The sequence below is a fragment of the Phoxinus phoxinus genome (genome assembly GCF_949152265.1).
Source record: "Phoxinus phoxinus genome assembly, chromosome: 11".
NCBI classification, from domain to species: domain Eukaryota; kingdom Metazoa; phylum Chordata; class Actinopteri; order Cypriniformes; family Leuciscidae; genus Phoxinus; species Phoxinus phoxinus.
Genome location: NC_136886.1, coordinates 35,513,402 through 35,525,901, shown reverse-complemented (window position 1 = coordinate 35,525,901; position 12,500 = coordinate 35,513,402). Strand labels below are relative to the sequence as shown.

General features: G+C 43.1%; 2 protein-coding genes across 2 annotated transcripts in view; one reads left to right on the top strand and one right to left on the bottom strand.

The window, feature by feature from the left end:
• Window positions 1-226, bottom strand: part of cacna1ib (calcium voltage-gated channel subunit alpha1 Ib) — a 108,620-nt gene extending 108,394 nt beyond the window's left edge. Inside the window, exon 1 of the mRNA XM_079629515.1 lies at window positions 1-226. This exon is cut by the window's left edge and continues 78 nt beyond it. The gene's annotated coding sequence lies outside the window, so the exon portion shown is untranslated.
• A 6,355-nt stretch (window positions 227-6,581) lies between these two features.
• Window positions 6,582-12,500, top strand: part of grap2b (GRB2 related adaptor protein 2b) — a 14,575-nt gene continuing 8,656 nt past the window's right edge. Inside the window, exons 1-3 of the mRNA XM_079627439.1 lie at window positions 6,582-6,782; window positions 11,065-11,161; window positions 11,262-11,353. Coding sequence (XP_079483565.1) covers window positions 11,084-11,161; window positions 11,262-11,353 — 170 coding nt within the window. The 5' untranslated portion in view covers window positions 6,582-6,782; window positions 11,065-11,083. The remainder of the gene's footprint in view (window positions 6,783-11,064; window positions 11,162-11,261; window positions 11,354-12,500) is intronic.

Below are 12,500 nucleotides of genomic sequence, written 5' to 3'. Positions count from 1 at the left end.
GCGCTCCAGGGTTCAAACGCGTGAAATCCACTCAAATCCACATGACAAATCCAGAGACGGGGTTCAGTTCTTCCACACACTCCTCATCCCTATCTGCGGGAATCTGTTCTGGGTGAAGCTCGGTTAGATTAGGGTTCAGGAATGATTTCTCCTCGAATCCGTGAGAAAGACACCGCGGCTCGCCGAACGCTCCTCCATCTCCACGCGCTCCTGAACACGCAGGAACACATTCACAGTGCGAGTGTCTCGCGTGGGTTCCTGTTGCATCACCTGAGCGCGCGTGGTTCCCGGTGATTCGGTGAGAGCGACACGGTGGTGCACATCCCGATCCCGAACCCGAAGCTCAAGAACATGTGATCGTCTCAACACCTAGCGTCCTACCTAGACCGCATTTCTGGTGCGCGTCAGAAGCGCTGCGCACAGGGGCGCGGGAAGGTGTTTTACGTTGGGGGTGCTGTGGGGTTGTTGTTGGGTTTTTTTGGGGGGTGGTGGGGGGGGGGGCACTTTTATAATATAAGAATAAGAAACAATATCAAGTCTATAAGACTCGGCGAAACACAACGAGCGTAGTGAGACACTCATTATACAGCGCGCGCGCACACACACACACACGCACACACTGTGGACTTGCGCTCAGGAGTAGTCACAATATGAAATCACACTCTGCGCATATGTTTAAAAACATAATTTAACATATAAAATCCCGACCCCGAAGATGAAGAACATATCGTCTCAAAACCTATTGCTACCCAGACAGCATTTCTGGTGCGCCGTTAAAAATTAGGCCTAATTATTTTGAATATTAGCGACATTTCCTAATTTCCTCCAATAGCCTAACTATATTATTTGGAACATAATTATTAGATAGGCTATAGCTTAAATTAAAATGTCACAATTTAAATCCTTCCTCATGTCGTTGCAACAAAAAAATGTTTTCCCATATGCATCAATTCTGAAGAATCGTTGATCGTTCATGAGGCCCCAAAAATATCAAAAGACTCATTTGGTAATGATTTATGCACTATAGTTCAAGTCATTTGTCTTCATTCAGAATACTTGCGTGAGATGCATGAAGATTCTTCAAACTTCGTCCTTTCATGTTCCACAGAAACAACTATTAATGTTTCACTTCTCAAATCTTTCCTTTATGATAACGCTGTGGTTTACTGACTCTCTCTCCGATGCTCTTCAACATGTTCACTGAGTGCTTCTGACACCAAACACAAGATCATGACATAATCATTCACACTAAACTATTATGACCTTCTGATCCCAGTGATTTATTGGATCTCCTCGGAACGGTTTGATTACAGGAGTTCACAGAGAGACCTTCAGACCGACTCGCTGTGAGTTTCAGTTCGAGAACTGTTAACCGCTCACACACACTCCAGATTAAACACGTGTGCTTCTCGATCTCGACTTCATCTCTGCAGAGGCGGCCATCAAACACAACGAATCATAAAACATAACCAGCAGAATGATTGCGAGTAATAAGAGTCACTGCACTGCCAGTCAAGCAGCAGTGGTAAGAAGAATCCATAATACATTTATTAAACCGTTCATCGATATTTCGGTGGACAATCCGGCTGCGGTAAACAGACGTGAGAAGGAATGAAATGAGTGATATTGATCCGTTTACTCGTAAAACACGACAGACTGGCACAGAACCAGAACCCTGACAGCGCTTACCGCGGTAAAACCATCAGCCTGACTTCCTCAAACTGACCCTTAATAGCGGAGTTTAACGGTTCCTGATTCACAAGCAGGGAATTAAAGATCTTCATCTTCAGTGTTGCTGTGTGATCATGAGAAGCTCCAGTTCTCCTCTATATCAGTGTCAGTGTTTCTGAACTCATGAAACGCCTCCACTAGTCTCGAGTTTCTTCCGGGAACGAACACGTCACAATATTCCTCAATATAATAATTCATATGCAGAATAAAGGGGCGGGCCCTGGTTGAGTTAGGCCCCGTTTACACGTACATGGTTATTTTGAAAAACGGAGACATTTCCCTTCGGTTGTGCCCCTCGTTTACACGCAAACGGAGAATTCTCCTCTGAAAACGATTCTTTCTAAAAACTCCGGCCAGAGTGGAGATTTTGGAAAACTCCGTTTGCACGTTTGCATGTAAACTGAGAAAAACTGAGTTTTAGGCAGTCGACGTCACAGTATGCGACAGAACTTGCACTGGGTCAAAAGTGCGACCTATATTTTGGGGATTCTGATTGGCTGACGTGGGCTTGAGCTTCTCGTTACACTGCCACCTATAGGTTTGGCATGCTCTTGACGGCACATACACGGGTTCGTGTAAACGAACACTTTTCTGAAAACGGAGAGGGTGAAATGTCCGTTTATGAAAATAACCGGCCACGTGTAAACGTAGCCTTAGTTAGTAGTGTGTTAAACTGGTGGTTATGGTAAGGGGCGGGACATTCCCCAATCACAACACACTGATACAGCCGACCAATCAGAGCACAGTGTGCTTTTCAGGAGGAGGGGCTTCATAGGCCTCGTTTACACTGCAGGTCTTGATGCCCAATTCTGATTTGTTGCCTATATCCGATTTTTTTTGCTCAAAGCGGGTTCTTACGCAGACGGGCAAACGCGAAATACGCTTGATGCTAGCTTTGCGTTATAGCCTATATGCAAAGTTCGCCAAACATCACCATGATTTAGAGGCGGAGCAGGACGACAAGGGCCATCATCATTGCGCATATACTTCAGATATAATGTGTGAGAGAGATCTCAGGACTGGTGGGATATTGTGGCGGGCTTTAATGAGGAGCAGTGGGTCCGAAATGTTAGGATTAGTAAGCTAACCGTTGATATGTTGCGTCAGAGTTTCTCTCGTCATTAAACCTTGGAGACGTCGCCTATCGTCTCAGAAAATCCGATCTGCCTGTTTACATGACAGTCGCAGCGGCACATATCTGATTTATATCTGATTTATATCTGATTTATATCTGATTTCTGATTTATTTCCACATATAAATGAGGCCTGAAACCGATCTCGAAACATCCAAATGCATGCGTGTCACATTTCACTGACAGCGTAAACGAGGCCTCAGGAAGTAAACAGAGCGTTACTGACAGACTGGGAAGAGAGGAGCCGCAACAATGGAGAATATGAGGAGAATAATCAACATTCAAGCAGGAGAACCTGTTCTAGTCGAGACTGAGAACTACAGCAAGAGTATAAAGGGCGTAATATGGCCTCTTTCTGTAGCCTATATTGTAACGATTTTAGTAGCAAAGCTCAAATCATAACAGGATGAAAAGGTTAGTAAAATTAATCTATTAATCTCAGCAGGTGATAATTATAGTTTATACGACTTCGCTGTCAGAAGAATGATCCACAACAGAGAAGCACAGACTCCATGAGCAGGTGTCTGAGTCTGATGATGCGTTTACTGGCGAGTGGGCGGGGCCACCTGTCACTCACATGGGATCCACCAATAGCAAACCACAAAACAGATTATAGCCTACTCAACAACAAAAATATAGAATTAGTAATATTATTAATAACAGAACCTATTGCATTGCATTCCTACTGAATCATCAAGTGTTGAAATGATGAGAGAGAGAGAGAGAGAGAGAGAGAGAGAGAGAGAGAGAGAGAGAGAGAGAGAGAGAGAGAGAGAGAGAGAGATCTGCATTGTTTACAGTGGTATTGAAGCACGTTTGATTCGGTGAGAGTGACTCTGGCGCCCTCTAGCGCCTCACAAACATCTCACCGGAAGATTTTGTATGATTTTAAGTTTTATCATAGCTTTACTCTTTTTTAGTTCAATTACATTCTCAGTCACCAACACTTTTAAACTTTGCATCAACAATACATAGGCAACATTTATGGGGGGAAAAAAAAGTTAAAATCTACTTTTTATCCGACAGCTCTTGCATGGGAATCATTATTCAAGACTTCAAGCAGAGTCTCTCGCGGTCTCATGCAGCGTCACACTGTCACAGTACATTACAGTAACATAATTTTTTCATGTGTCCATGGCAACTGAATCTCTCTCATAACAAAATTAACAATTTAATCAACTGGATCACACCGAGTTCAGAACAAACCAGCGCTGATCAACAAAACACATCTGGTCTGACCTGCGGATGAGACGCTGTTCCTCTAGAGACAAACATCTGTGTTATTACTCCTCAATTCAGACATAAAATCATAATCCACATCCGTCAGTTCCTTTGACTGCTTTGGACTCCACGAAGGTTTCAAACTTCCCACCTTGTGCTTAAATGACCTGATTAGTCACGTGACTCCAAATATTTTTTTAGTTATTGATTTATCACTGACTCACTTAGAAAAGGAGTCACACTTGTCTAACGTTGTTTTTTTATGTTATTTATTAGAGGTTTTGACAATTATTATTTATTTATTTATGCTTCAATCTGTTTTTGCAAAAAAATATTCAAGAAATAAAAATAGGAAGTGTGTGAATCAATAATATAAATGAAATTTTTTTAATATTTACCCGATCATGGTCCAGACAGAACATCGGCCCAAATCTGCTACACGTGAATTGCACACGGCCCAAATGTGGACCGGATCTGGGCCAACACTATGTTGCTTTCTGGGGATATCGGGTCCACAAAGTATGACGAAGTGAAAGATTAAAAGAGTAAATAATAGCTTAGCTTTTAATACAACAGAATAACGGAAAGAAACTAAACAACAGCGTGTCCTGAAAACGTTCAACACTAGACCATGACTCATGAGTAGAGATAACTGAAGGACTTAATACACAGGTAAATGAACTCAATACAAAACAGTTGTGCTCATAATGAGTAACCATGACAACTAACGATGGCGGGAACATAGGAACAAAGACAAGCCAACTAAGGAGCTGTTTACACCGGTTTCAACTATAAATGTAAAACGTTTTGGCCACTCGTTTACACGACAACGGCGATGTGGATGACTTAAAAAAAAACGCAAACTTTTGAAAACGCTCTCTGTGTAAACAGCAAAAACGCAAATCGATGATGTCATACTCATGCGTATTACATGTTCACTCTACAGTGTATCATCACCATCTAATGGCCTGGCAGCAGAAAACAGGGTTTTTGTCGTTTTCGCGGATCCGTGTGAATGGTGATTGTTTGGACAATGGTGTCCTATCTACGCAGAAAACTCAAAGGAAAAACGTCTCTGTTTTAAGCATATCATTGTCATGTAAACATACCCTAAACGTCCACAGTGATGATGAAAGTGAAACAAAGGCAAAACATGACAGTACTTCCCCCATCCGGAAGGCGGCTCATGACGCCAAAACAAGTCCCATATAAGTGTAGGATGAAAAACATTCCTTTAGGAGGGAGTGTCAGGATTGGCAGTTGAAGAGACCAGCAGGGGGGCGCAGACGGTGGTAGGAGCCAGGCCTGAGACGAAAGCAGGAGGAGGCAGATGGCAGGCTGACGCAGCTGGAAGCCAAGGGCATAGGTGGTACAAAGGTCCATGGCGGAATCGATGTTGTGTGAAGTCAGGGAGGAGTTAGCGGTCCGACCGCCAGCAATGGAGCTGAGAGATCTGCAGACCCGGGGGAAGCTGAGGCGATGACAGGACTGGACGACACTGTAGGTACACTGAGGCATGAGGCACAGCGAAAGTCCCGGAAGTCTGTGGTGCAGGCAGATCAATGTCTGACCTGGGTGGGGCCATGAGGACGAGGGTCCCAGATGGAACCAAGGTGGAGCCGGAGGGATGAGGAGCCCGGTGGAGCCGTGAGGACGAGGGTCCCAGGTGGAGCCAAGGTGAAGCCGGAGGGACGAGGAGCCCGGTGGAGCCGTGAGGACAAGGGTCCCAGATGGAGCCAAGGTGAAGCTGGAGGGACGTGAAGCCCAGTGGAGCCATGAGGACGAGGGACCCAGGTGGAGCCAAGGTGAAGCCGGAGGGATGAGGAGCCCGGTGGATCTGTGTGGACGAGGGTCCCAGGTGGAGCCAAGGTGGAGCCGGAGTGACGAGGAGCCCGGTGGAGCCGTGAGGACGAGGGTCCCAGGTGGAGCCAAGGTGGAGCCGGAGGAACGAGGCCAGGGGATTCACACACCAAGGCAGAGCTGGTGCCCAGCAGATCTGAGGCAGAGCCGACTATACAGCACAAAGCCAACAGCGAATCCGAGGAACTGAAGAGGCCAGAGACCCGACAGATCTGGGCAGAGGAGGTGGGAGAGGGAGGCTGGGCGTGTGTTTTCCACAACACTGAAAACTTAAAACTGATCCTGACCAGCAGTAGTGAACTCTTTAGGTTCAGTAGAACCAGCGGGGAAACAGTCCTTGAGCTGGACAGGACCAGTGATGATGAGGTCCTCAAGCTCCTCTCTATTTCCCATTGGCTCATACAGTTGCAATCGAAATTATTCAACTCCCATTGCAAACCACGTTTATTGGTAAAATGTACAGACTTTCAGCTGCTAGCAGTGAACAAATGAACCAGAAGTAATTGAAATAGCTCACACAAGTGGTTTCCCCAAATTCAACAGGAAATGCCACTTTTAGTGTGTGTGTGTGTGTGTGTGTGTGTGTGTGTGTGTGAGAGAGAGAGAGAGAGAGAGAGAGAGAGAGAGAGAGAGAGAGAGAGAGAGTGCGCGCGCAATGGGAGGGGAAGATGATTTACACTTTCTATTTCCCCTTTTTGCAGTCATGCATGAGCGTGTCGTGTTAGATGAGAGATAAGCTTGACTTCTGCTCTTCCTCGTTGTGAAACAACATTTCAGAGCACAGCTGCCGGTGATTGTGACGGTTCAGACGACGGACTGATCATCCTTTCATGAGCTGTAAGTACAACGATCTCTCTCTTCAGTGTCTTTCTGAACGCTCACCCTTAGAATCAAAGAATAAACATGAGAGAAACTCATAAGGTTATGTGTTTGATAAAAGTGTTTTTATAGTTACACACTCTCCTCCATGTGAAGTATAGAGGAGAGCGGGACTGTATCAGACTTTGAGTTAAACGTCCACAAATGTCAGTAGGTTATAGAACGATTTGGACTGAAACTGTTGTCAGAATAAGAGCATTACCAGGACGTGTAAAGCTGGGGGAAAGTTGTCATGATGTGTGTTTTATACTTTAAGCTATTTTAATAGAATAAAATAAACCAAATAAAATTAAACTGAAAACAAGTATACACTCTAAAAAATGCTGGATTAAAAAATGTAACCTAGCCGTTGGGTTAAATTTTTTAATTACATTTTTAACCCAACGTTTGAGGTTTTGTCCATATTTGAACCAAAATTGGGTTGAAACAACCCAGCATTTTTTAGAATGTAATGAGCAACATACAGTTTAGTGTGACAACTAGCCCCGCTCTCCACACCGTACTTAATAAATGTGAATCAAGCTTTATTTCTACAGCGCTTTAGATTGTCTCGAATCAGCTTCACACACACACTCTAAAAAATGCTGGGTTGTTTTAACCCAATTTTGGGTCAAATATGGACAAACCCAGCCGTTGGGTTACATTTTTTAATTACATTTTTAACCCAACGTTTGGGTTTGTCCATATTTGACCCAATATTGTGTTGAAACAACCCAGCAGATCATTTCAGTTCAAGTTGTGTTCTCTTCTGATAGTATCAGTGCAGTCAAATCAGTAATATTGCTGAATATGGAGTGTCTTTCGGTGTCAACAGTGTTTCAGGGGTGTTGTGCAAGAATCCGGTTTCTAACTCAGATCACATGTGTCTTCTGGTGAAGCAAACCTGCCTACGACCAGAAAGCAAAAACACGCAATAGGCAAATGAGATGAAGGTTTGCAGGCCTGCATCTGCAGAACGGAAACAGGTGAGAGGAACGTGCCTCCACAGACCCAGTTCACTGCGCAAACCTCAGGCGACAGAGGCATTCTGGGGGATTTGAGTCACAGCCTCATATTTCACAGTCATAATAACAGAATGCTCTTGGCACAAAAAATAATTATATTACTGCATAACAGAGAAAATCATCATGTATGTAAGCTAACGTTGGAAAAATAAATGTTCCCGTTAAGTTATGAAAACGTTATTTGTGGATGTTGTCTCGCAGACAGCAACAGTGTCGGATCCGGCCCGTGTGGAGTCCCCGTGTGTGATGTGGGCCGGATCGGGGCGACACCGGGCTGCTGTCTGGGCTGAACATGCAAAATCTTGGTTATGTGAACATTAATCATTGTATCATTCTTCAAACATTATGGACCGTTACATTTGAATGTTCTCTGCATGTTCTGAAAGCTGTTTATGCTTTATTAATCTAACAGAGCAAATCATCATGTAAACGTTGTATGTTAAGCTAACGTTCTAAACACATTTTTCCTGTTAAGTTATGAAAACGTTATTTCTGTAAGTTCAGCCCAGACAGCAACAGTGTCGGCTCAGATCCGGCACTCGGTGAACAAGACTTCTACAGCATTCATTAATCTTAGTTAATATTAATTTCAACATTTACAAATGCATTATTAAAATCAAAGGTTGTATTTGTTAACATTATTAAGGCACTGTGAACTGACATTAACAAACAATGAACAGTAATTTTATCACTCTAAAAAATGTTGGGTTGTTTCAACACAATTTTGGGTCAAATATGGACAAACCCAGCCGTTGGGTTACATTTTTTAGTAAAATTTTTAACCCAACGTTTGGGTTTGTCCATATTTGACCCAAAATTGTGTTGAAACAACCCAGCATTTTTTAGAGTGTAATATTAACAAAGAATAATAAATACTGTAACAAATGTACTTCTTAATGTTAGTTCATGTTAGTAAATACATTAACTATTGAACCTTATTGTAAAGTGTCACCGTTTTTTCAAATGTTTTAAAACGTTTTTTCTTGGTTATGTGAACATTAATATCATTCCTCAAACATTGTGGAACTTTAGAATGTTCTCTGAATGTTCTGAAACAAGTAGTTACATTTAAAAAATGTTAGATCATGTTTAGGTGTTTACTTTATTTCCTAATATCAGTTCGCCGTTCATACATAAAACATAAAATAATTGAGTTCAAACGATTGTAATAGTGAGATCACACTTGAGTCTTCGGTTGGCGTAACCTGACGTGGATTATACGCTGCGTCCGCATCAATACAGTTACAATGTATAAAACAAAGAATAACAACAATAACTAAAGTATAAAATGAACATTATTAACGTTCTCGTGGTGGATCACGTCCTGGTGAAAGTAATATGCTCAGTATACTTGCAGCCAGACTCATTATCAGTAATCTTCAAGTGTGTTATGATCAGTTGAGTGGAAGTGTGCTGTTTTGAAACAACTAATTTTGTACTCAGTATATTTTAGTTGTAATTACATTGTAGTAAAGCAGAACTTTAAGTGTATTTAGTGTGCTAAACTTGGAACAACTATACATATACTTGAAGTATGCCTGTGTAGGGACTGATTACATACTTGACTAGTGATATTAAAGAGTACTTTATTTGTGTTACAAATACATTACATATTTTTGACCGACAGGTGGTTTGCTGGGTGGTGTTTGATTGACAGGTGGTTTGCTGGGTGGTGTTTGATTGACAGGTGGTTTGCTGGGTGGTGTTTGATTGACAGGTGGTTTGCTGGGTGGTGTTTGATTGACAGGTGGTTTGCTGGGTGGTGTTTGATTGACAGGTGGTTTGCTGGGTGGTGTTTGATTGACAGGTGGTTTGCTGGGTGGTGTTTGATTGACAGGTGGTTTGCTGGGTGGTGTTTGATTGACAGGTGGTTTGCTGGACAGTGTTTGATTGACAGATGGTTTGCTGGGTGGTGTTTGATTGACAGGTGGTTTGCTGGACGGTGTTTGTTTGACAGATGGTTTGCTGGACGGTGTTTGATTGGCAGGTGGTTTGCTGGGCGGTGTTTGATTGACAGATGGTTTGCTGGACGGTGTTTGATTGACAGGTGGTTTGCTGGACGGTGTTTAATTGGCAGGTGGTTTGCTGGACTGTGTTTGATTGACAGATGCTTTGCTGGATGGTGTTTGATTGGCAGGTGGTTTGCTGGACGGTGTTTAATTGGCAGGTGGTTTGCTGGACGGTGTTTGATTGACAGATGCTTTGCTGGACGGTGTTTGATTGACAGGTGGTTTGCTGGACGGTGTTTAATTGGCAGGTGGTTTGCTGGACTGTGTTTGATTGACAGATGCTTTGCTGGACAGTGTTTGATTGACAGGTGGTTTGCTGGACGGTGTTTAATTGGCAGATGGTTTTCTGGACGGTGTTTGATTGACAGATGGTTTGCTGGACGGTGTTTGATTGACAGGTGGTTTGCTGGGTGGTGTTTGATTGACAGGTGGTTTGCTGGACAGTGTTTGATTGACAGATGGTTTGCTGGGTGGTGTTTGATTGACAGGTGGTTTGCTGGATGGTGTTTGTTTGACAGATGGTTTGCTGGACGGTGTTTGATTGGCAGGTGGTTTGCTGGGCGGTGTTTGATTGACAGATGGTTTGCTGGACGGTGTTTGATTGACAGGTGGTTTGCTGGACGGTGTTTAATTGGCAGGTGGTTTGCTGGACTGTGTTTGATTGACAGATGCTTTGCTGGACAGTGTTTGATTGACAGGTGGTTTGCTGGACGGTGTTTAATTGGCAGATGGTTTTCTGGACGGTGTTTGATTGACAGATGGTTTGCTGGACGGTGTTTGATTGACAGGTGGTTTGCTGGGTGGTGTTTGATTGACAGGTGGTTTGCTGGGTGGTGTTTGATTGACAGGTGGTTTGCTGGGTGGTGTTTGATTGACAGGTGGTTTGCTGGGTGGTGTTTGATTGACAGGTGGTTTGCTGGGTGGTGTTTGATTGACAGGTGGTTTGCTGGGTGGTGTTTGATTGACAGATGGTTTGCTGGACGGTGTTTGATTGACAGATGGTTTGCTGGACGGTGTTTGATTGACAGGTGGTTTGCTGGACGGTGTTTGATTGAAAGGTGGTTTGCTGGGTGGTGTTTGATTGACAGGTGGTTTGCTGGGTGGTGTTTGATTGACAGGTGGTTTGCTGGGTGGTGTTTGATTGACAGGTGGTTTGCTGGGTGGTGTTTGATTGAAAGGTGGTTTGCTGGGTGGTGTTTGATTGACAGGTTATGTTTCTCCTTCTAGTTTCTGAATTGTCTCCATCATGGAGGCAACTGGGAAATACGACTTCTCAGCCACAGCGGAGGACGAGCTGAGCTTCAGGAAGGGAGATATCATCAAGGTGTGTATGACCTCAGTGTCACCAACAGTATATCACACACACACACACACACACACACACACTGAGTTGAAGTGAGTTTGACCATCACATGCTCCTGTAGATTTTAGGCACCAATGACGACTGGTTCAAAGCAGAAATCCACGGCATGGAAGGATTCGTTCCTCGGAATTACATCAACACCCACTTCCCCAGGTAACAGACGTCCAGAACACTTCCCCAGGTAACAGACGTCCAGAACACTTCCCCAGGTAACAGACGTCCAGAACACTTCCCCAGGTAACAGACGTCCAGAACACTTCCCCAGGTAACAGACGTCCAGACCACATCAGCAGAGTTCTGGAGCTCCGGACCCCAGATCACTCAACACCAGCGCCAGCGCGCCCCATCATTTAAACAAACTCATTTAGCTTCAGGAGATTAGTGTTCATCTTTACTGTACGTGTTGATATATATATTTGCATTTTAGAATTATTATTATTTTGCACCATTTTGAGAAGTCAGTATACTGACTTCTCAAAATGGTGCAAAAAAATAATTCCAAAATGCAAATCAAAGATTAGTGTACGTTGTGCAAAAAAATACTATTTTGTATTTTTTTACTGCAAAATCTTTCCAAAAACTTGCCGTATCTTTGAAATTATTTCTGAAATTTACTATTTACAATTTTTATTATTGGTTAATTCTTCACCAAATTGTGCGAGGCTATTTTCTGAGAATGTGTGTGAACGTTCATTATTGGGAAATAAAAACAAAGAAACTGGAAGTGACTGAGAAATCTCGCACGTTCAAGCTGAAAATGAAGTGTGTTAAAAACAAGTGAAGCGTCACAGTGTCGACGGTCAAACACTCATGAATCCACGACACACTCCTGGAGGAGCTTACACACACACACACACACACAATAATTCACTTGAATAGGACAGATAAATATGCGCAGTATTCTCCCGCATCGAGAGTCAGAGTCGGGGAAAGGGGAAGTGTCTGCTGTGTAATTTCGTCCAAAAATAATCATTGAAATGGCGGAGAAATAGTTTTTGATCATATCTAGAGTCTCTACTTCATCATTTTAGGAAACATTCACATTCACTGAAGCATTATATCTCACTTTTACTTCCATGAAAACATTGTTCGGCATTATTTTCGAAGTTTAAACTTTATCTGGACAATAACTCTAAAAAAATGCTGGGTTGTTTTAACCCAATTTTGGGTCAAATATGGACAAACCCAGCCGTTGGGTTAAATTTGTATAATGGATTTTTAATCGAAAGTTTGGGTTTGTCCATATTTGACCCAAAATTGGGTTAAAACAACCCAGCATTTCTTAGAGTGTAAACACTCT